Source organism: Aulonocara sp. 'chitande type north' Nkhata Bay, linkage group LG3 (genome assembly GCF_057382095.1).
Source record: "Aulonocara sp. 'chitande type north' Nkhata Bay isolate Kocher_YH1m ecotype deep benthic linkage group LG3, A_spYH_male_GT1.1, whole genome shotgun sequence".
In the NCBI taxonomy this organism is placed as follows: Eukaryota; Metazoa; Chordata; class Actinopteri; order Cichliformes; family Cichlidae; genus Aulonocara; species Aulonocara sp. 'chitande type north' Nkhata Bay.
The window spans coordinates 22,439,457-22,463,913 of NC_141346.1; the positions used below are offsets into that span (position 1 = coordinate 22,439,457).

The 24,457-nt window shown below is 38.6% G+C and overlaps 2 protein-coding genes across 2 annotated transcripts; one reads left to right on the top strand and one right to left on the bottom strand.

The window, feature by feature from the left end:
* Positions 1-4,581: 4,581 nt before the first annotated feature.
* On the top strand, positions 4,582-11,977 carry LOC147334584 (uncharacterized). The gene is made up of 8 exons (XM_086273299.1): positions 4,582-5,356; positions 6,172-6,260; positions 8,970-9,173; positions 9,442-10,484; positions 10,601-10,670; positions 11,079-11,253; positions 11,398-11,563; positions 11,714-11,977. Exons 3-7 carry the CDS (start codon positions 8,972-8,974, stop codon positions 11,561-11,563), a joined length of 1,656 nt encoding a protein of 551 aa, XP_086129425.1. The 5' UTR covers positions 4,582-5,356; positions 6,172-6,260; positions 8,970-8,971; the 3' UTR covers positions 11,714-11,977.
* A 564-nt stretch (positions 11,978-12,541) lies between these two features.
* On the bottom strand, positions 12,542-14,400 carry LOC147334585 (low affinity immunoglobulin gamma Fc region receptor II-b-like). Its single transcript, XM_086273531.1, has 5 exons — positions 14,370-14,400; positions 14,146-14,190; positions 13,752-14,012; positions 13,428-13,673; positions 12,542-12,830 (listed from the first exon to the last, which is right to left on the bottom strand). The coding sequence occupies exons 1-5, from the start codon at positions 14,398-14,400 to the stop codon at positions 12,688-12,690; spliced, it is 726 nt and encodes a 241-aa protein (XP_086129657.1). The 3' UTR covers positions 12,542-12,687.
* Positions 14,401-24,457: the final 10,057 nt, after the last annotated feature.

Below are 24,457 nucleotides of genomic sequence, written 5' to 3' on the forward strand. Positions count from 1 at the left end.
TTAATAGTTTAGTTTTAATGTATAAACTGAGGCAATACTCACACAGTCTAAAGCAGAGTTCTCTGCCCTCCATGATGTCTTGCTGCAGACTGACTATTTGGCATATTTGAAATGAATCTAAATAGTTTTCAGAGAAGCAGAGCTGCTGTTGTGGTAGGTCACCTGACACAAAAACAGCCTGATGCTGCTTTCAGTTCTATTTGTAGCCATTTCAGAGTTCATCTTCTTCTTCTTGTTTTACAGCACTGACGAGAAAAACATTTCAGTGCAAACTAAGTCGGAAGTGAAGTTTGTTCACAAACTACCCACAGAGTTTCTTAATAGACATGCAACAACGTCAACAGGCAAGATGTGGTCTATCTCTCATCGCTGGCTGCATTGTTTTTTATATATCATGACATTTATGTTTGCGTAAGGATGAGTTAGTTATTGTTGCTCTGATTTTTCCACAGTTAAGAATTCCCACCATCACCACTACCAGCAGCAAAGCCACTATCACAAAAATCAGCTGCCATGTTGGAGGAAAACATCATGTTTCTGCAGGAAAGAGTTAAATACATGTCAACCTTATCTCAGAATATTGCTTTCCTTCTGCAGATGTACCAGTGACAATGAAATTCATAATGTTGCTTCTGTTCCCTCACATGCTAAAATGTTGCTGGCTCATTCATCACAGGAACAGCAGGACTTTAGCTGAACAACATGCGTTCCAGATGCAGTTCAGGTTAGAATCATGTTTAGTGAGAAACACTCCTGGATATGATCAGGATTTTAAAAGAACAAAATGCAAATACCGAGAATTACAACATTTCTCCATCATTTAGAAGTTGCAAATTCCTTTGTACGTGTTAGAAAAGTTTATTTTATTTTTAAAAAAAAATGTTTGGTTATTGTAGAAGGACAGGACCTCCTCCTTTAAGCCCTTTTTTAAAAATGTCCATTTTCCCCGTCAACCTTTCTGTGGTTTGTTTAGGTTCAGACATTATAACTACATTTATGGTGTAGTATGGAGCCCCACAAGGGATATTGGAGAAAGAAAAAACAGTTTAATTTTAGTCCATGCAGTTTCGGGTCAGCGCTGAGATTTTGGAAGCAATCATAGTGATGGAAGACACACATCCATTGGTGTGATTCATAGATTTTCATTTTGAGCTTGGCCTGAACTATTAAGATATTACATAAGTGAGAGACATCTGAAGAGAGTTCTAAGCGTAAGAGGACAAAGTCATCTCTGACCTGGCTTCGTAGTTTAGTCAGATGAAACACCAAATTATTATGCTAACCACTTCTCCGTGTCAAACTCAAAACATGAATCCAGAATGACAAATGCCACCACCTTCTACCGTGAGTCATCAGAGTCTAATTGGCAAATGCATAAATTTCTCTATTTCAACAAATCATGTTCTATTCTTCTAAGTGATCTCTCCTTATTGAAATAATATGTTTTTCTTGAAAGCCACAAAACAAAGCCCACTGTGAGACAGGCCATTATCATGTGTGGCAACAGAAAGACTGAAAAGGTTTGTTCTTAATGATAAGATCAGCAGCCACATTGCTGAATGAATGAGGGATGACTGTTATTATGGTCCCTCTCTAACTTTGAGAAAGGTTTAAGAGCTGAGAATCTCTTATTGCCTTTTCTACATTTTTCTCACAGTGTCAACCAACATTCAGATTATGACTTGTGCTTTCACACAGTTTGACATAACAAATATAGATAGCCATGTCATTTTCTTTGGCTGTATTGAACAGATGTTGCTGTTGATGTTGCTGCAGCATGAAACAAGACACCGCTTACTATGCCTGGGTAGTAGACCACACTTCAGTTAGAGACATGCTCATGCAAAGAAATTGAGGTTTTTTTTCCACTGCTGACCACAAAAAGACCGCAGTGAATGGTAAAGGTGTGGCAGTTATTTCCTGTAGCAACATTCATACACTTTTAAAAAGACCAATCAGATAGAACAAGTTTAAGAGCATGTGGGTCTGCCTGTCAGCTGTATCTAAATGAACACACACAAGCTATAACAATTTATATACATGTATCAAACTCAACTGACAATATGTTGCTTAATTACAAAAGCAATACATGATAAGTTTTTGTTGTTTTCACTCTCACTCAGATGTGATTATGTCTTCGGTCAGCTCTCTGTAACATACATTGGAAGGAGAGAACAAAAATAAACAAACTGTTTCCAAACGAGAATGAATATCTTTGAAAAGAAACAGATTTATTATTGTCTCTGGTGGAAAAGGTGTTAATTCCACTTTTGCATTTTGGCAGTGTCATTTTGTACAGATTTTATTTAGAGTTTTGGGGTGATTACAACTCACAAACTCTGTGTCATTTACATGTGTCATAGCATGTAAATGTATCTAACATCCTGCTGGGGATGTAAGGATGGAAAAGATCACTGATATATGTTGGTGCTGTTTCCATGCAGGGCCCTGAATGTCATAAGGCATGGGAGTACTTAGAAGACTTGGGCAGAAGCTTTGCTGCAGCGCTCTGAACAACTTGCAGATGCTGCAAAGAGGTTTTACATGAACAAGTAAACAAAGAATTACAATAATCCAGACGAGATGAGACAAATGCGTGTATGACAATTTCCAATACAATGCAGCTGATACAATGGAACTCAGCTTAGCAATATTTCTCAAGTGATAAAAACAGGAGTGGACCAGAGATTTAGCACAAAGGTCCAAAGTCAGAGCTGAGTCAGACGTTACGCCAAGGTTCCTGATAGAAGATGTGGAGCAGGGAAATTATTTTACTGCTATTGTTAAATAATCATCATCATTACTATTGCATTAATAATAGAATCTGCAGCATTGATATTGTATTCAGAGGTTTAAACAGTGTGTGTGTCTTTCAGAAAGACTAAGTTGCAGGCTGACAGGAAGTTGCAGAGAGTTTGCAGAAGTGAAAGCAGAGTCTATTCTGAGCAGGTTAGACGAGGCTATTTGAATTACTAGGTTATTCAAATTGTCTGTTATACTTTTATATTCTTTTATTAAGCTCTTAGTAGAGGTTCTTGATTAAAACATTTATTCAACATAGTACATGTAGTTTCAGTTAGGGTATTACACATAAGGATGAGCCTCTGGTCTGGTAAAAGGTCAGAAGTGCAACGGGTGAGATGAGAGGGCATGTAGGGTCAACACATACACACACACACACACACACACACACATTAGTTAGACTCATTTATAGGAGAGAAGTTGGTCATGTTTGTCTCTGGAAAGAGGAACAGCGTCTGGCAGGATGTGGGGCTCGTGTTCCAGACGAGACGAAGACAACGTTCTTTCAAACTGTGTTAAAAGTCATTGTGGTTTTGATTTGACGTATGTATATATTCTGTCTGTGACGTATGAAGGGGCGTCGTTAATTCAAACCCTGATGCTATAAAAATCTGTGTATGCTTTGATTAAGTCGAAGATTAATTCCTGTCTGCATACAGAATGGTCTTCCCACGCGTGTATTCATTAAAATCAATTGTTTGACCAAGATCTTCTGGACCTGGTTGTTTGTACTCTCCCTCCTCAATTATGTGAACCTTAACAAAGATTTGGCAAATGTAGCAACTGGTTTTTCCATAGCCCTAGGTAAAAAAGAAAAAGAAAAAAAAAGTTAGGAGCACAAACAAGGACTTCAAGAAAGTCATCCAACCTCTAATGGAGTCCATATATGGAACATCTGTAGTTTGGAAACATCTTGAGGCTTAAAGGAGATATATAACTGAATATCATCTGCATAGCAGTGATAAGAAATGTCCTTAAAAGGGCTCAATACATGCTGAAGAGGGAGGATATGCAACAGGAACAATAAAGCTAAAGAAAAAAAACTGAATATAGCTACACACCTGCAATGAAGCTCTTTGTGGTTACCAGTCAATACACTCATTTTAAACTGAAGACAAGATTAACAACTTTTTGTGGTGATGTGAGTTCATGAAACAGAGGTACAAATGCAAAACAATACTTCAGAGCACGGAGCAGTCTTAAATGTTTACTTGCAGTGAACAATTTTAAACATGTTTACTTCTTTTCAAACGTTTACTGTCCTATGGATAGTGATTTTTTACAGGAGACAAATAGCAGGAAATTTAAGAGATGAATAGCTTTGCAGTCTGTGATTATTTAATAATAATATTTACAACACATATCATGCTCACCACAACAGGAAATATGTAAGAAATAGATTATAATAAAAAAATACACTTGATGTTTGAAAGAAATATTTCAATACAATTAAGTTGCAGGTCACCTACAACCACACATGCAATAGAAAGTGGTGGAATTTGCAGGTGTTTGCAGATATTTACAATATTTTTTTCCTTCAAATATGTCACAGTCTTTTATAGAAGCAGTGTTGTGGGTACTTCAGAGATGTTTATCAGCATTATGGTGGGATTTTACAGGCATTTTTCCAAAATGACTATTTTTTAAAACTATTGTTTATTTGTGCTACACATATGCTGTGGGTCCCACACCCAGTTTCACACCTTGGCTCAGGCGATTACACTGTTAACCTTTGCTGTATTTTTCACAGTAAAATACCACAAAATGCCCAGTAACTTACCTGAAAACATTTCTACAGTTAATTACTGTAATTTGCTTTGCATTATGGGTATATTAAGGTTTTTTACATTTACTTACTGTATTTTTTAAAATTGCGGTAGTAGTTATACCTACCGTTAACACATTAGCAGTAGTGCTACTGTATTATGTGATTTGAATGGTTCATCATACTGTTTGTGTATTTTTACTCTTTCAGTGGTTGGTTGCAATAGTGCATTACATTTTAACTCTTTCACTGCCAACCATTTCCAGATTTTCCTCCAACCTATGCCATTTGTCAGTATGATACCAGTGAAAGTATTATGGTTTTGACTTTTTAGGGGACTTGCCTGTGTGTAAGGTTCAAGAATTCTGATCATCTAATCTGCTGCATGCAGTTGTATGCACATGCACAGCTGCTGCAAATGTGTGCTTGCCACTGCGTTGCCAAAGGCGAACTTCAGTCAGTGGAGAATATTGTAATAATTTGGTGGAGGCTTCTCAGTCGAGCAGTAACTGAATTGCTCATTTACATGTACAGAACTCTTCTGGGAACTAGTCAACCCAACTTAGTGAAACACACACTGAATGCATGCTGGCCCCGCCCACCAACCTATCTCTACCAACCACCACTCCATATCCTGACTGACATGACCTGTGATCCAGTGATTGACAGGAGAGGAAAGACAGGCCAACTTTGCTAACTCTTCGTTACGATATGCTCGAGAGGACAAAAGATTTTGCACCTCGTTATTGTTGGACCTCTGTGTGGAAACTGCAAACGGGACGTCATAAGGTAATGCAAAGGACTCTCCTACCTAACATACTCGTTTATTAATTTTTAAGAGCATATATATTTTTTGTGTGTGTGGGGGGGAGGGGGGGCTTAAATTCGGTGTTAGCTTGGTCGAAATAGCACATTAGCTGAATTATTCTGGAAAAAATAGGTTGTGTGTGTTTTTTTCTTTTCTTATTCAAATAAATATTTAGATATATATTTTCCACGGGGAGGGGCGAGGAACACAGGCGCAACGACAGTCTTTGTCTTTTTCCCGCCGAGTGTGGTGCATTGTCCTCCTGCGCTTCTGTTCTATGACTTTTGAGAAGCTGGCCATGCTAACAGTGGGACATTTAGCTTCAGCTAAAGCAGCAGGTAAAAATACACATTTAATGAGAATAATGTAAGACAACTTTTTTTTTTTGGAAATTTAGAGACTGCTAAAACAATCTTATCCAGTTTTGAGCTTGCTCATGTAGGTTAGCCTGCTTTATTTAATTTTGTGTGAGCTGCAGTGCACAACATTAAAAAGTTAATATAACGTTAGGTTGGTGGCGCGAGGAACTCCAACCTAAGTTTAATATTTATTATTTTTTTAAGTGGGAAGGGGAGCATGTTTTTTTTCCTTTAATACAACGTCTTCCAGGGTCTTTTTCATAGGAAAACCATGTAACGTCTGTGTTAGGTTGGTCAAAAGGGAATTAGTTGAATTATTCTGGAAAAGATGGGTTGTGTGTTTTTTTTCTTTTTTTTACTTATGTAAATATATTTTTCAAGGGTTAAATAAATGCAACATTAAATTAACAGTTGTCTCTCTGTCTTTTCCCGCCCAGTGTGGTGCATTGCTGTCCTCCTGCCCTTGCTGGCCGCGCTGACAGTGTGATGTAGCCTCAGTTCTTTGACAGACAAGACAAAACAGCAGGTAAAAAGACATATTTAGTGAGAATAAAGGTAGACAACATTTTTTTGGAAATTCAAATTCAGACACATGCAGCCATGTACAGGTGTAAATTTTGTGGTGTTTTTTGTTCAGAATTAAGACAATTTTGTTATCATACGAAGAAACATCAGCACACAGCTAATTATCGATTCACATGTGGAATAGAGCAATGTCCTTCTTCCTATCGAACATTTTCTGCATTCAGATCCCATATGCACAGGAACCACCGCTATCGCAGGGCTCAGACTAAACACACCCATTTTAAAGGAAATCTTGCTTGTGGAGTTGAGGCATGTTTCTATGTGGCAGAGAATTTTTCAGCATTATGCACTCATTTGAGATTTCATATTAAAGATGGCAAGAAAGTTGTCTGTCCTTATGATGACTGCCACAAACATTTCAGAGTGCGCTCATCTTTTGCCACACATTTATCCAGGAAACATAAGCCGGTGATAACAACTCAGGTGTCAACTCTCCCCGAAAATATAGACTGTACTCAGCCTTCTGAGGAGACTCTGACTCCAACTCCATGTGATCATCTAGAGGAGTGTGATAATCAACAAGAGACATTTTTACATAATTTGGCTCTTTTCTACCTGAAAATGCAAGCCAAGATGCTGTTGCCAGCGAGCACAATACAATGTATTCTTGATGGATTTCTGCATGTCCATAGCACTTCTATGGCAGATGTTTTTGACAAGTTGAAGGGCAAGCTTTCTGAGCTAGACATACCACAAACTGAGATAGAAATGATTATTCAAAATCTCTCTAAAGAGGATGTCTTCACAATATACAACAAAGGAATACTCAGATCTGACAAAACAAGGAGAACATTTTACAAGCAGTATTTTGACTATGTTGAACCCACCCAGATTTATCTGGGAAGTGATGCTGCTGGAAAGGAATGCTTTTGCCAGTACATTTCCATCAAAGAGACATTAAAATCACTCCTTAGACAGTCAAGTGTTAAAGAGCAATATCACCAATCCAAAAATCATACCTCTTCCAACATGGTTGTAGAGGATGTGGCAGATGGAAGAAATGTGAAAGAAAATGCTCTGTTAAAAGACAATCCTTCTTCATTGTCCATCATCCTTTACCAGGATGGATTTGAGGTTGTGAATCCTCTTGGGTCAGGGAAGAAAAAACATAAAGTTTTGGGGGTTTACATGAGTCTTGGTGAGGTCCAGCCACACAATCGCTCTTCAGTTGATCCCATGCAGTTGGTGATGCTGTGCAGAGAAAGGGACTTCAAGACATTTGGTCAGGAGAAAGTTTTCTCAAGTATTATCACAGACCTTAAAGATCTAGAAGATACAGGGATTGAGACAGATGATGGAAATACCCTCAAAGCGGCCTTGATTTCCATTTGTGGAGATAATCTTGGTTCACACTGCTTAGGTGGTTTCACTGAAAACTTCAGTTGTAGTACGCATTTTTGTAGATACTGCTTGATTGAAAGGACAGACTTTGAAAAGACACCACTAAAGCTTGGTCCAAAAAGAACCATCACTGGTCACAAGGAGAGTGTACAACAGCTATCCACCACTGACCAAGACATGGTACAGGGGGTAAAGTTTGACTCACCTTTCAATTCTCTGAAATATTTTCATGTCTGTACTGGGCTTCCCCCATGTTTGGGTCATGATTTATTTGAAGGTGTAGTCTCTAATGACTTGGCATTGTACATCAGTCATTTAGTGAAACAGGAAAAGCATTTCACTTATGCACAACTAAACAGGTCGATCACACAGTTTAAATACTCAGGGAATGATAGTCTCAGTAAACCATGTGAGGTTAAGGAGTGTGGCAAAAAACTTTCTGGTTCTGCAGCACAGAACTGGTGTCTGTTGCGACTGTTGCCATTGTTGGTTGGTGACAGGATAAAAAATCCTGAGGACAGTCAGGTCTGGCAACTGTATCTACAGCTCAAGGAAATGGTTGAGCTCATATGTGCTCCCAAGATCCATCATGACCAGATTGCATACCTTAAGATAATAACAGAGGAGTATGTTCATTCAAGACACACAATTTTCCCTAATCACCCACTCAAGCCCAAGCATCACTATTTACTGCACTATAGTGACCTCTTTTTGCACTTTGGGCCTCTTATTCGCTTGTGGACTCTCCGGTTCGAGAGTAAGCATTCGTATTTCAAGGAATGCGCCCGGAAACTGCACAACTTTGTTCACCTTTGTAAAACACTGGCAGAAAGGCACCAGCTGCTTCAGGCGTACCTCAGCAGTGGACCATTGTTTGCTCCAGCAGTTCAAGCAGTTGGTGAAACTAGTGAATATGATGAGCAGTTGTACAATGGTCTAATTCAGGAGTCTGTCAGGACAGCTGGCTTGATGAAAGAAACAACGTCAGAGGTATCAGCAGTAGTTTACAAAGGAACAAAATATTGCAAAGGGCTTGTTGTTGCTATGGGTCATGATGAATGTGGCCACATCTTTGGAAAAATCTCAGTGATCCTCATCAGTCACAAACAAGTACACTTTGTTTTGGACATCCTTCAATCTGTGATACTGATCAACCTTGGACTTCACTGTCTATACAATTCTGAAAAAAGATTCATATGTGTTCAAGCAGACAGTTTGTTTGATTACTACCCTCTGCCAGTGTATATCGCTTCAGGTTTAACCGTTGTATCTTTGCATCATTCAATATCATCCTCTTAATTCATTGCAGATATGGACAGTGGCAGCCTACATCATGAAATTAACCTGGCATTACCTGACCTGCATGAAGAGACAAAGAGGGCAGTTATTGAGCACCTGACAGACATTATTGGTGTTAGAAACAGAGAAGATCTCCTGTTTGTTGAGCCTGATGATATCAAGCCTTTCTTGACACCAATTCAAAGTCGAAGACTTGTTCAAGTATTCAGAAAAGGTGAGAATGCATTAATGTCATAAATGGTTGCAGTCCTATCTTGAAAATAGTTGTAAATTAGTTATTTTGAGAGTTATTTTGAAATTGTTATAGCTTTCAAAACTAAAACTAGCTTTCATTGCCATTGGTATTATTTCTCCAACACTCTTGCTTTTGTGTCTTATATAAGAGTATTACTCAATAAATACTCCAAAAAACCCATCTGTACATAGTTAATGTGGAATTGTTCTGCTGTGTTTATGTGTGTGTGTGAATATCGACGACCAAGTGGAGTCTGGCTCTTCAAACAACCCAAAGGAACCTGAAACCACCTGCTCAACAACTGTGCAAATGCCACTACAGGGTAATTCACTCTGTTCTGCACAAGCATCAGGTCAACTCCCTTCCACACAACCAAATGTAAGCAACACCTCCTGGATCAGCAATTTTTCAGTTCCCTGGGAGAAGATGCCAACAAGACTTTCACAGGCCTTGGCAACTGGTGGAATGGCTCACCCAGAAGACAGGAGAATAATGATTAGGACTGTTGTAGAAGGAATGCGAGTACACTGCCCCAACCCTAACAGAGCTGCTTGTGGGGAGGTAGCTAGAGCTATTGTATCTAAGTATCCCGCTACCTTTGCAGATAAGACTGCAGAAGGTGAGCAATTAGGCTGTGGTTATTATTCCCTACTCAAACAGCTTAAAACAAGAGTTGAACATGTAAATAGAGACAATGTCAGCAGCAGAATCCGGCAGCCAAGGAAAAGGTCTACCAGGGAAAACAATGAGGGTGATGTTGCCATCAAAAGGGGGAGATCTGAACTTGATAGCTATGGTTGCATCAACTGGCAACCCACAACCCTACCAGAAGGAGAAACGAGTGAAACTTTGGAGACAAAAAGACAGACTATGTCAACTGTCTTCAGATCAGCAGGTCCTCAAGCAATTGAAACAACAGATGTAAATACTTATATGTCTTTGACTTATATTTACCAGAGGCACATGCTTAATTCTTGGCCTGCCCCCACCTTATGTGAGGTTCAAGAGCATTGGCCATTTCTTTTTACTAAAAGAGGCCTCTGCACTCACTTCCACACACTCACAGATATTGAGGTAGAGACACGTCTCAGTGAAGCCCTTCTTACGAAAGGAAGGAGAATTTTGAACTTCTTTCAAAGCCAGAGACTTCAGTGGAACAAGGAGATTGAACATCTGCTACGTGAGTGCGACAGTGCAAAGCTGAACCACAACCAGATCGCCACAGCAGCCATCCTCCTTCTGATGAAGTACTTCCAAGAAAAAGAGGACTCAATCTTCATCTTGGCTGACGTAATTATATTTAAAATTTTACACATGCACTCTCAATACTGTCAACATAAACAAAGGAAAATATTTCAATGATTTTGGGTATCATCATTCAATTCAGTTCATTTTGTGTTTTAAAGGCTTTTTCCACCAAGATGTCTGTTGAGAGAGAGATGACCTTACCCATCACACCAAGGGTAATAGCGCTTGGTAAGTAAATAGTTTCAATCCTGTTGTAATATTTTTGTAAAAAATCTATGTAATTATTGTGGTATTTGTACCCACAACAACTTACTTAACAGGGGTTTGTCTGTTTTATATTGTATAAAAATAGAATACACACAGTTTGCTGCTGTTTCTCTTATTATTTATTATACACAATGACCAACAGGAAAAAACAGCCTAACACTTCAGCACAGGCCAAAATGCAAAGACATAAGGCAGTTTTTTCCTGTAATTGATCATAATTTTCATTAGATAATAAATAATAAGAGAAATAGCAGCAAACCGTGTGCATTCTATTTTTGTACAGTGTGAGGCCTGCTATCCAGCATTCTTGTGGAAACCTTATTTGTAAGGGTGAGCACATTGTCTTATTGGACTCTTGTCTGTTTTTAGGGAATAATTTCATGTCTGCAAGCCGCTGGATGATCAGTTTGGAGGGCAAGGTATTTTATGAGCCTGAGCAGATGCATGACTTTGCCAGCACCCTTGCTGTCTTCTTTGCGTCATACTACGTTTTCAACCTTGAGTATCAGGAGTCAGCGTCCATCACACTGGAGATGATACAGAGGTAAATACTTTACACCATTAAAGCTTACACCATTTAAGAATGAAATATATGTGATAGCTTGACTACAGTTGCAGAAACATATAGGTGATTGCTGTAACGTATGTTTTAATTTTGAAATTAAAGCAGCCTTTTTTCTGTTAAAAGGTTCTTTGTGAGGATCAATCCAGACATGGGAACAAAATGCCCTGCAAAACTTGGTACAAGCCGCAAGACAGGTCGTGTCGTAAAGAGGAAAGTTACAAGCATCTGCCCTCGGATCACCACCTTCCTCCAGCGGCTCTCTGAGTTTGAATGGAGGACTTCCAACTAGGTAAGAACAGAGATGATAATATCTTTTACATAGCTGATAATTATATACATACTGTACACACATCCATACAACAGTATGAATGATCTCAGACAGATGTGAACAAGTGAATAACCTGAGCAAACATGAATATTGATTATGTGTCTTTGACAGGTGGTGATGTAGACTACGCTGAACCCGACCATCCTGGTAACGGAAATCTAAATCCCATGTCACATTCTATTTCCTGGGACCCACTGATAATTATTACATTTTGTAAATGAGTTTTGTTTTACAATTGTAATAGTTTATTTAATGTTCATGCTGGTGGGTTTGTCCTGTTTTTAGTGGAATGAAAAACTGTTTTCCTTAAAAAAATCAGACAGAAAGGTGAAGGACTGTGTAGTTTTCATGTACGCTTCTATTTATTTTGGTTATTGGCATTGTTTTTATTCAGTTGAAAAATGTTTTTCTTGTTAAAAAAAATATCAACAATAAATGTTGGTTTAATTCACTATTCTGAGACTACTTTATTGAATTATATTGTTTTTTGTAAATGTTCTTATATTGAATATGAATGTTAATATTATTTTATATGCTGTAAAACACAATTACAGTCTAAACAAATTATACTGTACACAATTACAGTGTTATACCATAAACCACATTTGCAGTACAGTGATACTATAAAACTTAATCACGGTAAGTCTTTCTAACTGTAAACCACGTTTACAGTAAAGCTGTTATACTGTAATATATGTTTACAGTAAAGTGGTTGAACTGTAAAACATCACAACAGTAAAGATACTGTAGATCAGTAATTACAGTAACTTACTGGCAATAGTGTTGCCAGTAAGTTACTGTAAAAATACAATAAAATGTCTAACAGTGTAGAGGATCATCAGGGGGTCCTTTTGTCCCTCTGTGGGGGGTCACTCCCACTAGGTTTAAATCTGGGACTCTCTGCCATTTGACCTTAGAACTGAAGAAGCTTCTCGGATGAGAGGTGAAACGTCTTCAAGTAACTTAAAGAAGTCCAGATGCTTTTCTTTGCAAGCTCCTTTGACTACGATGACCTGGATGACTGAGAACCTTCACAGACATGTTGCACAGTTTCCAGTATCATGACAGTTACATTTACATCTGGGTTAACAATTAGTTGCTCTGATTTTCCCACAGTGAAGAAGTCCCACGAGCAGCAGTAGAAGAGCCACCATCGTGATGGTGAACACGGTCCGTACGATGAGGTAAATATGACATCCAGGCTCTGAGGAGGGGTCTGTCTCAGTTTCTGTGTGATTGCCAGCATAGATGATAAAAATTAATTAGATGTGTTCACCTTGGTTAATTACTTAATTCATTAATATCTACATTTCATACAGACAAAGGCCTCAACAATTGCCAGAACCTGCAGTTCCTCTATTGCCCCCACAGACTGTCAAACTGTTAAAATGCCCAACAATTGGCCAACTAAAGAAATATGTTTATGGACTTGAATAAAAATGTTGTTTCTAGATCTTTCTTTTTTTTTTTAGCTTTTCTTTTAGCTTTTTCAACAGGACAATCCTGTTGCTGCTCATTTTTATTTTATTTTTTTAGCTTTTCCTTCTCTTTATGATATTAACTCTGGTTATTTTATATATTTTCATAACTGAATCCACAAGTCAGAGGGGGATGTAATCATGTTGTTAGCTTGTTTGATGTTTACTATCCATGACAGAATTGGGGTTTTTTTGGTGGTTTTTGGCGTCTGATGTGAAGAGAAAATTGTGTGAATGAGAAAAATATAGTGAATTATTTTGCAATGAAAGAGTGTGTTTAGTGATGCAGCTTTAATACTCCTGGCATTAAAAAAGGGGGGAAAGTGTTGATTTCCTCAGTGTCTCACCTGTGACATTCAGCCAGCTCACTGGTGACTCTCCAGCTCCTGAAATGCTGCATTTGTAAAGTCCTTCATGAGAATATAAAACTCTGCCGATGGTCATGTATCCTGTGGAGCTCTTCCTGATGAGGATTCCATCTTTGTAGAAATCAGCTGTGAAGTTGGAGGAAGTTGTCTTGTTCCTGCAGCTCAGAGTCACAGCTTCTCCCTCCATCACAGGAACAGCAGGACTCTCCAGGATCACAAGACCAGCTGAAAACCAACATGTATAAATCTATTCAATGATGTCTTTGATTATGACAACGTAATGCTTACTAAATGGAAACTTACCAGTAACAGTGATGTTGATAATGTTGCTTTTCTCCCCTCCTCCAGTCTCACATATGAACTCTCCACTGTCTTCTGTATAAACATTTTTCATAGAGCAGGACAATCCTGTTGCTGTTTTCTCATTAGTGTAGCTGCATGATTTCATATTCCCTCTCAACTTATGTACACCATTATAATGAGAGACGCCCTCACAGTAAAACGTTACTGACTCATATTCAAAGAACTGTGATCTGTTTGGAACAACACGAAGAAAAACTGCACCTGAGACAAAATAAAAGATTCACATTAGTTATATTTTTCAATAACTGAAATGTGGGAGCACAGGGTAAAATAAAATATCTCAAACTGATGTAACTGATAAATGTTAATGTCAGTTTAACTAGCCAGTACTTACCAACTCTCTGATCATGTGCACAAAATGGGATCATCACACTTATTACTGAAAAGACAAAAAGGGCTAAACTTGTAAACCTACTGATAAATGTATTTGCTGTTTGGCAGTTTGTTATGGTTCCTCAACATGAAACTTTTAAAACAACACAGTAGTTTAACAATGTTACTTTCTTAAACAGATTCCTTATATTTTAGTTTTAATGCGGGAATGAAAAAAGTACTCACTGAGTTTGATGTAGAGGGCTCTGACCTCCATAATGTCTTGCAGATTGTGAACAACAGTCTGTTCCTGTGTGGCTCATTTCTGCTGCTGAAACAATATTTAGCATTTAAAAATAGCTTTCAAAGAAGCAGAGACGCTGCTGTTGTTGTCACGCCTCAGTGTTTCAGTTCACACTCACTGCAGGGAAAAAAAAAGCTAAAGCTTCACAAAACCCAGAGTGACACTACTGTCTGAACACTGGAAAAAAAATGCACTGCTAATGGGTTCATTGTATATGATGAAGGTGCTTGCACTTATCAGTGAATTAACCTGTTTTAAACTGAAGCTAAGATTTGCAAGTATGAGACTGTGAGTACATCAAACAGAGATACAAATGTAAACCAGAACTTTATAGCAGAATACATTCTGGACTTTTATTTCAAACAATGATTTTTATTATGAAACCCTGACGATATACACTTAGGTGGATATATGTTTTGACACGGACACAAGTTGTTTTTTTGTTTTTTAACCTGTTCACTTAAACATATTCCAGTCATAGTTATATAATAGACATAATGTGTAGACTCTCAGCTTTCATTTGAATATGATATCCCCAATCAAACTGGATGAAGGGTTTAGCAGTTTCAGCTCCTTAACATGTGCCACCCTCTTTTTAATGGGATCAAAAGTAATCGACCTGCTTACTCAAAGGCTATTTCATGGGCAGGTGTGAACAGTTCCTTCATTACGTCATTTTCTTTTAAGCTGATGAAAGGCCTGGAGTTGATTTGAGGTGTAGTCCTTGCATTTGGAAGATTTGGCTGTGAACCGAAAATATGCGGAGCTCTCCATGCAGGTGAAATAAGTCATCCTTAAGCTGTGAAACAGAAAAAAATCCATCCGAAAAATGCTACAGTATCAGGAGTGGCAAAATCTACAGTTAGGTACATCCTGAGGAAGTAAGCACTGGTGAACTTAATAAGAGAAAAAGTCCTCACAGTAGGTCTAATCACAGAATAATTTCCATGGTGGAGAGAAACCTCTTTTCAAGGGCGAACCAAGTGAACAACACTCTCCAGGAGGTGTATTGATATCCAAGTGGACAATAAAGAGAAGACTACATGAAGATAAATGTAAAGGATTCACTGCGAGGTGCAAGCTACAGAAACGATTAACCTAGATGTAAATGTGTTCTCAGTGTCTCTTTAAAGGTTTGTTTTCATGTTGGCTTGAAATAAAATATTGCCCTTTGCTGGTACTGCACCTTACTAACAAAGTGTGACAACACTACGTGGGGAAGGTTTCTAGGATGAGCTGAAGGTATAGACCCACGTGATTTGCTGTAAAATATTGTCTTGTCTCTGTGTTTTGTCAGCTCGTATATAAGACATGAGCAAACAGCGGCCATCTTCACAGAAAGTGGCATGGGCATCTGACTCAGCTGCTCTCTCTGAATGGGATTAAGCCACTTCAAAAAAGGTTCATTGAGGGTTTTTTTGTTTTTTTTTTGTGTCCCGTTTGGATCTATAGCCATCAGAATTGTTGTCTTGAGGCCAAGAAAGATGCCAAGCGGATTTATTTTACCAAGTGGATCATCATGGCCTTGCCATATTGGTCCATTTGATTGACCTTTATTATAATTATGAATTTATTTTATTTTCAGTTGCTACAAACGGGACAGACATGACTGTGGGATAGGACAGGGAGAAAGAATGAAAGAAAGAGAGGGAGAGAAAGAAAACCAAAGGGGAGAAGAGATGGTGAGAAGGGGGGGAAGAAAGAAAAAAAAAAAACAACAAAAAAAACAAAACACCTGGAGAAAAAAAACAGAAGAGAAAGCAAACAACAAAGAGCAACATAATAAAAAAAAACGGCACCATCACAATAAACTAGCTAGCAGTAGATAACAGTAGATACTAAATAATAAACGATATTGTGCATCACGCAAGATAGACAGCGCACAATGTGCTTTGAGGCAGCAGCCAAGAAAGCTGTAGTCCGCATCTGTGAATACCCATGTGTACACCTGTGTGCACACCTGTGTGGATCAGCATGCTTGTATTCCAAAGGTTTCTCCATGTAACGATCTGCTAGGGAGTGTGGGGAGCCACAGCCCCGTCCTCCAGGGTATGAAGCAGGTATGGAGGAGATCATTGAGGGTTTGCCATTTATTTAAAACTTCCACAACAATATGACAGACTGCCACAGACTGCAGTTTCTCTGGTGTCCACTAGAGGGTAACTCCAGAAATGAGCCAGTGTAAATCATTGTTTGTCTTCTGTTAAGTCTCTCACCAGTGACCCAGTGATCATCTCTTGTAGTATCCAATCACGCTGTTAATATCTAATCTTCATGTACTGTATAAATTGAACAGTCACTGTATTGTAAACATTTATTGTCCCAGTCAGTCCCTTTGCATTGATGGTAGCATCTGTTCATTTCAGTCCAACTCTGGCACCTGCAGTGACTCATGAACATTGCAGCATTTATTTTCATCAGCCCAAAAAACAATACATGTTTGTTGATGTTGAGTACATGAGTGTAATACTGCCATTAAAACCATTAAATTATGAATTTACTCATAATTTCTGTCACATGATTAAATGAATAATGTTCTAAAATACAGCTTGAATTTTATTAGGTCATCAAATTCATTTATTTACAATTTTTCATCTGCCTGATAGAGAAACTGGGGAGACTGTGTGAGACTGCTGTTTAAATTCATTTGCAGCAAACATGGTTTGTGTTATTACACAGACCAAGAGAGTGAACACAGCAATTATAATCAGACTGAATCTATGATGATTGTTATGATGCAATGTGTGAATGTGTGTGTGAATGTGTGTGTGAACTGCACACAAAGAAATTGGCGTGAAAGAACAATTTCAATAAGCCTGCGTCATGTGAGAGAATTTTTGTATTTTTTTTTTTTAAATTGGGTTCCAGAAGACGTTCATGTGCTTTTGGGTGTTTCTGTTTATTTCTGGCGTTCATACTTCCCCTTTCTCATGGTGTACTATACTATAACTGATTATGTTGTCAAGGTGAATTAGTGTATACTCAAGAAAAATTATAATTTTAACATACAGTCTTAATCCTCTTAACTGATATTTTTACAGCCACATGCTGACTGTAGGTTTGTTTTAATAGGTTGTGTTGTTGTCTGACTCTTTATTGTACATTTTTGGAAGTGCATTAAGACACCGGTCCCCAACCCCCGGGCCACGGACCGGTACGGGTCCGTGAGTCATTTGGTACCGGGCCGCGAGAGTGAGACTCGGGTGTGAAATGTATGGTTTTCAGGGTTTTTTGTTATCGTTTTTTCGTTAACTCGGTTTTCCTGGATCTTTTCATGTGTGTTATGAATAAATCTTATTTTTTTCAGTACTAGTTTTATTTTGTTGTATTTATCCACGACACCTTAAAGGCCGGTTCGTGAAAATGTTGTCGGGCACAAACCGGTCCGTGGCGCAAAAAAGGTTTGGGACTGCTGCATTAAGAGACTGAACTATATATTCAATATTCAATAATGCAACATAATAATATAATTTAATAAAATAATTTCAATGTAAACTACATCAGATATTGACTATAAGTCATGTAATAAATATGTTTTAATAATCGATTTATTCTTCCTTATAGCAAAGTGTATGATCTCGGTGGTCTTTCAGTGTTCAAACAAACATACAGCCTCTTTTCACAGAGCTTTATAGAGATTTTGGTTATGCTGCAGATAGTTTGTCAGTCTTTAAAAAAGGCCTAACCAACAATAGCAATAGAAATACTGAGAGATGGTTTAGAAACCAAACAGATATCTTACTTGAATTCACCACTGTACATGACAGATAGTTTTATTGTACTTTTTTTTTTTCTCAATGTGCAGAACCACGGAAACACACATGCAGAAAAAGACAAAAGACATGCTGTGGAAGAGAGATTAATAAGAAGTTTGATCCAATGCAGAGAGATCTATTAACACATACTGAGTGAGAAAGGTGATTGAAGAAGAAACACTCAATGCATCAGGGAAATCTCCCAGCAGCCTACACCTATTTCAATGTAACTAAGGGAGGATTCAGGGTCACCTGGTCCAGCCCTAACTATATGCTTTAGCAAAAAGGAAAGTTTTAAGCCTAATCTTAAAAGTAGAGATAGTGTCTGTCTCCTAAATCCAAACTGGAAGCTGGTTCCACAGAAGAGGGGCCTGAAAACTGAAGGCTCTCCCTCCCATTCTACTTTTAAATACTTTAGGAACAACAAGTAGGCCTGCAGAGCGAGAGCGAAGTGCTCTAATAGGGTGATATGGTACTACAAGGTCATTAAGATAAGATGGGGTCTGATTATTTACCTGATTTTGGAGTCAATTCTGGATTTAACAGGGAGCCGATGAAGGGAAGCCAATACAGGAGAAATATGCTCTCTCTTTCTAGTCCCTGTCAGGACTCTTGCTGCAGCATTTTGGATTAGCTGAAGGTTTTTCAGCGAGTTTTTGGACATCCTGATAATAATGAATTACAGTAGTCCAGCCTGGAAGTAATAAATGCATGAACTAGTTTTTCATCGTCACTCTGAAACAGGATATTTCTAATTTTAGAGATTTGTTTGACTACTACTCTTTCAAGGATTTTTGATATGAAAGGAAGGTTGGAGATTGGCCTATAATTAGCTAAGACTGCTGGGTCTAGAGATGGCTTTTTGAGTAAAGGTTTAACTACAGCTAGCTTGAAGGCCTGTGGTACATAGCCGATTATTAGAGATAGGTTGATCATATTTAAGATCGAAGAATTAATTAATGGCAGGACTTCTTTGAGCAGTTTTGTAGGAATGGGGTCTAAAAGACACGTTGATGGTTTGGAGGAAGTAATTATTGAAGTTAACTCAGAAAGATCAATTGGAGAAAAAGAGTCTAACTTAACATCAATGGTACTAAGAGTAGCTGTAGATAATATTACATCTGTGGGATGATTACTGGTAATTTTTTCTCTAATGATAAAAATTTTATTTGTGAAGAAGTTCATGAAGTCATTACTAGTTAACGTTAAAGGGATTGTTGGCTCAAAAGAGCTCTGACTTTTTGTCAGCCTGGCTACAGTGCTGAAGAGAAACCTGGGGTTGTTCTTATTTTCTTCAATCAGTGATGAATAGTAAGATGTTCTGGCTTTGCGGAGGGCTTTCTTATAAAGCAGCAAACTATTTCTCCAGGCTAAATGATGATCCTCTAAATTTGTGACACGCCATTTCCTCTCCAGATTACGAGTCATCTGCTTTAGGGTACGTGTTTGAGAATTATACCACGGAGTCAGGTACTTCTGATTAGAGACCTTAGTTTTCACAGGAGCTACAGTATCCAGAGTCGTACGTAGTGAGGAGGTGAAATTATTAACAAGATAATCGACCTCTGTTGGAGTAGCGTTCAGATAGCTGCTCTGCTCTATGTTGGTACAGGGCATTGAAGATGATAACAGTGGGTGGAACTGAACCCACTGTTCAATACAAGATTTTTCAGTACATCTATTTCAGTTACAATATTTTTTTTCGGTTTCGTTTCAAGGTGGCATCGTTCTGATTCCATAGTTTTTGTGATGTGGTTAAAACGATAATGATTACAAAATAGTGCTTGACATTAATGGCCATAGTTAAAGTCCCTTATTCACATTTTTTCATTTGTCTGATAGAAAAAGGGAAATTGTGTAAATTCACTAAATTAATTTCAAATTAATTTCAGTTTCCCCCTTTTTGTACAAACAATTGTTGTGGTGCAGTGAAACAGTTAACTTTCTGTCTGAAAGGTGATGTAAGAACTGAATGGAATTTTTAAATCACTTCATGACTCAACCTGTAACCCATAAAAAATTTAATTGTGTTTTTTTTTCCTTTTAATGTTTTTCCAAGTCTTAATCCTGCTGACAGACATTGAACATATCGGCGGTGCCCAGTGCTAACCTTCACTCTCCTAGTACCTATGGTAAGGATTTGAAAAGCCTACATCGCTTCTTTCTCATGTTATTTAGCTCACAAGATTTTCAGGAAACATGTCCGCTGACTTTGACCTTGAAGTCAAATTTGTCTGAAATATTAAAAAAAAATACACTTATGGTATCAATAGAAAAGCCTAGGTGACATCTGTCTAGGTCACTAAGGTTTGGACAAATTCAAATCACAGTGACCTCGACCTCAAGGTCAGAGGTCACTGAGATTTGAACTTGTACAATTGTTTTAGTAGATGTGCCTATAATATCAATTTGAAAATCCTACACCGGCTCATTTTCAATAATGTTCATAAACTTGAGTGTCCATGCTCTCTGCCAGTCCTGCCTGGTGACAGCAATAGTCCATCAAACTTTTTCACTGAGGGTAAAAACTATTCACATTCACAAATGCCAGTTTTGCCTTTCTCCAAAATACTTGTGAAGTGAAAGTGTAAATTCAAAATAAGTATTAATTGTTTACCTGTCAAGGTACACAACATACAGTAGTGCATTTTTTCATGTTTACTCAGCTTAGAGTTAAATGATACTTTTAGTGTAAGTAATTTTATGTTAATGTTAAATGTTAAGCTGAAGGATGCTTTGAGAGGATTTTCAATAATAAATCTTTCTCATTATTTCTCTAGTCTCCCATTAATGTCCAGTGGACATCATTGTAACTCACTGGGGCAACAGCAGAATACAGGTAAAACACTGATGTGTAGGGCTTTCATATATAAAAAAATAGACATGTTTGAAAATGACATCAATTACATACACTCTCCCTGATGAAACATTTGTAGGCATTTAAGGCAGTGACTCCTTCCTGTCTAAAATCAAAGCATCATCAGACCCACTTCCGGTATGATGGCGCCTGTGTTTGGCTTTACCGCTGCCGGCCGTGGTTTCTCTGTGCTGTTTTTTTCGGCCTTTTTGCTTTCGCTTTTTGTCACTAATGTGTTGGCTGCCCTTGTCTATGATCGCCTGACGCTATTATCCATCCGATCCTCTATGATAAGTCAAGATGCCTTATCCTCCTGCGGTATTTTCCATCCTCCGCTGCCGACACCGGTGTCTGGATCTTCGTTAGGTGTCATCAGTGGCGCCTTTCTGTGTCCGCGCAAGTCACGGAGAAGGAGAGGAAAAAGAGCAGGTGTCCAGGTAAAACTCAGACTGTTCTGGAAGCGGGGACTAACTGTGCCTGGATCTATGAGACGGCGCTACCTCAGGAGTGTTCATCCAGACTCTCCTGTTGTTTGGCCTTCCATCCCCGCGGTGAGTGGAATTTATGAACGTCGCGGATCAAACTCTCTGTTTCTTCGTCCCCTAAATCGGGCCGCTTCTGTTAATAATATGTCTTCTACTTCGCTGAGAGTGGCGCTTTTCAACGCTCGATCAATGACTAATAAAACGTTCCTGCTGAACGATTTTATTCTTTCCAAGAAACTGGACTTCTTATTTCTAACCGAAACCTGGCAGCGCGATGGTGACTTTTCATCCTTCATTGAACTCTGTCCGAGTGGGTACTCCTTCATCAGCCAGCCTCGGACGTCGGGTCGAGGAGGAGGTGTCGCTGCGGTGTTTGGAAGCCGGTTTTACTGTCGCGCAGTGTTGGTCGGACATTTTTCATCCTTTGAACTACAGCTGGTTAGAATTGGAAATAAAGATCCATTTTACTGCGCTGTAGTGTATCGTCCACCTGGCCTAAACACTATGTTTTTAAAGGAGTTCAGTGACTTTTTATCCTCGACTTTGAAGCTGTCCAGACTGGTTATAGTCGGGGATTTTAATATACACGTTGATGATGACTCTGACCTCTTTGCCAGAGGTTTCCTTAGCGTCATGGATTCTTTTCATTTTACTCAGCATGTGTCTGGTCCCACACACACCAAAGGACACACACTGGACCTTGTTTTTACTTTAGGTTTAAACATTGATTTTATTTGTACTGAGGACATTTTTATTTCGGATCATCATTGTATTCTTTTTAATTTGTCTTTTCATTTGTCCTTCTCTCCTATTCGACACGTGGTTAGCTCTCGCATCTTAACTTCCTCTAGTGCTGTTAAATTTTCTGATGCTTTTAATTTAGTTTTATCTCCCTATAATGATGTTCATTTTTTAACAAATCTTTTTAATAATCATTGTCTTTGTATTTTAGACAATGTTTGTCCTGTCAAAGTTAGACTAGCTTCGGTTTCAAAGTCGTCTCCCTGGTTAAATGACAGCATTCGCTTCTTAAAGCGTTGCTGCTGTAAGGTTGAGCATTTATGGAGGAAAACGCATTTGCATGTCCATCTCCTTTATCTAAAGGACCTTTTAGTCTCTTTTAACACTTCAGTTCGAGATGCGAGGGCGGCCTATTTCTCAGACTTAGTGTCTAAGAGCAGAAGTAACCCTAAGGTACTATTCGACACCATTAGTGATATTGTTGCTCCTGCTCCACCTGCTGTCCCAATTTCATCAAATGAAGATTGTGAAAAATTTCTTTCTTTCTTCGTTGAAAAAGTCAGTAACGTGAGGAACAGTATCTCTCCTTCTGTGTCTCTCTTGTCTGCTCCAACTCAAGCTAGGCCTGTAATTTTAGAAAGATTTTTACCTGTGTCCTTACCTGAACTGGTCAAGTTGGTTAATTCAATGAACGCATCCTCCTGCTCTCTTGATATTTTACCTGGATCTTTGTTTAAAAATGTCTTTCAGTCTATTGGTCCCTGTGTGCTCACAATTATTAATACCTCACTGGTTTCTGGTCAGGTCCCTGTGTATTGTAAGAATGCTGTTATTCACCCACTGTTAAAAAAAAAACCTAAGCTTGATGCTTCTCTTCTCAGTAGCTACAGACCGATTTCAAAATTACCGTTCATTTCTAAGATTTTAGAAAAGGTTGTGGCTAAGCAGCTTATAGCTGTTCTAGATGAATACAGCATTCTGGATAAATTCCAATCTGGCTTTCGTAGAGCTCACTCTACTGAAACTACACTTCTTAGAGTCTCCAACGACATTTTAATGAGATGTGATGCAGGAGAATGCTCCGTTCTGTTGATGTTGGACCTGACCTCCGCCTTTGATACTGTGGACCATCATATTCTGCTAGATAGGCTGAGAGACTGGGTGGGTATATCAGGGGCTGCTTTGGACTGGTTTGAATCCTATTTGCATGAACGATCCTTTTCTGTGGCTACCTCTAAGTACAGTTCCTCTTCTACTTTTCTTGCCTATGGTGTGCCACAAGGTTCAGTTTTGGGGCCTTTATTGTTCTTACTGTATTTACTTCCTCTTCAACACTTATTGAGCACTTTTAAGGACATTTTGTATCACTGCTATGCAGATGATATTCAGGTATATAACTCCTTTAAGCCCCATGATGTTTCCAAGCTACAAATTTTGCACAAGTGCATAGACTCCATTAGATGTTGGATGGCTGGAAACTTTCTTCAACTAAATGAGGAGAAGACTGAAGTTCTTGTTTGTGCTCCTAAAACTTTTGTACCTAGTGTTATGGAAAATTTGGGTCCACTTGCTACATTTGCAAAACCGTCTATCAGGAGCCTTGGTGTTAGTATTGACTCAGCTCTGACTTTGGATGCCCATGTAAAATCTTTGGTTCGCTCCTGTTTTTAATCATTTGAGAAACATTGCTAAGCTGAGTCCCGTTGTATCGCGCTCCGAATTAGAAATTGTCATTCATGCATTTGTTTCATCTCGTCTGGACTACTGTAATTCTTTGTTTACTTGTTTATGTAAAGCCTCTTTGGATCGTCTGCAAGTTGTTCAGAATGCTGCTGCAAAGCTTCTGACCAAGTCCTCCAAGTTTTCCCATGTCACACCCCTGCTGATTCAGCTGCACTGGCTCCCTGTTAAATTCAGGATCCAGTTTAAGGTTTTGACCTTGACTTTCAGGGCCCTGCATGGACAAGCACCAACATATATAAGTGAACTTTTGCATCCATAAATTCCGGGCAGGTCCCTGAGGTCATGTGACCAGGGCTTGCTTGCTGTCCAGCACACGAGGCTGAAAACAAAAGGCGACAAAGCTTTTGGAACTGTGGCCCCCAGATTGTGGAACTCTCTCCCTTTGAGCCTGAGATCTGTGGACTCAGTGGTCACTTTTAAAAAACAGCTAAAAACCCATCTTTTTAAAC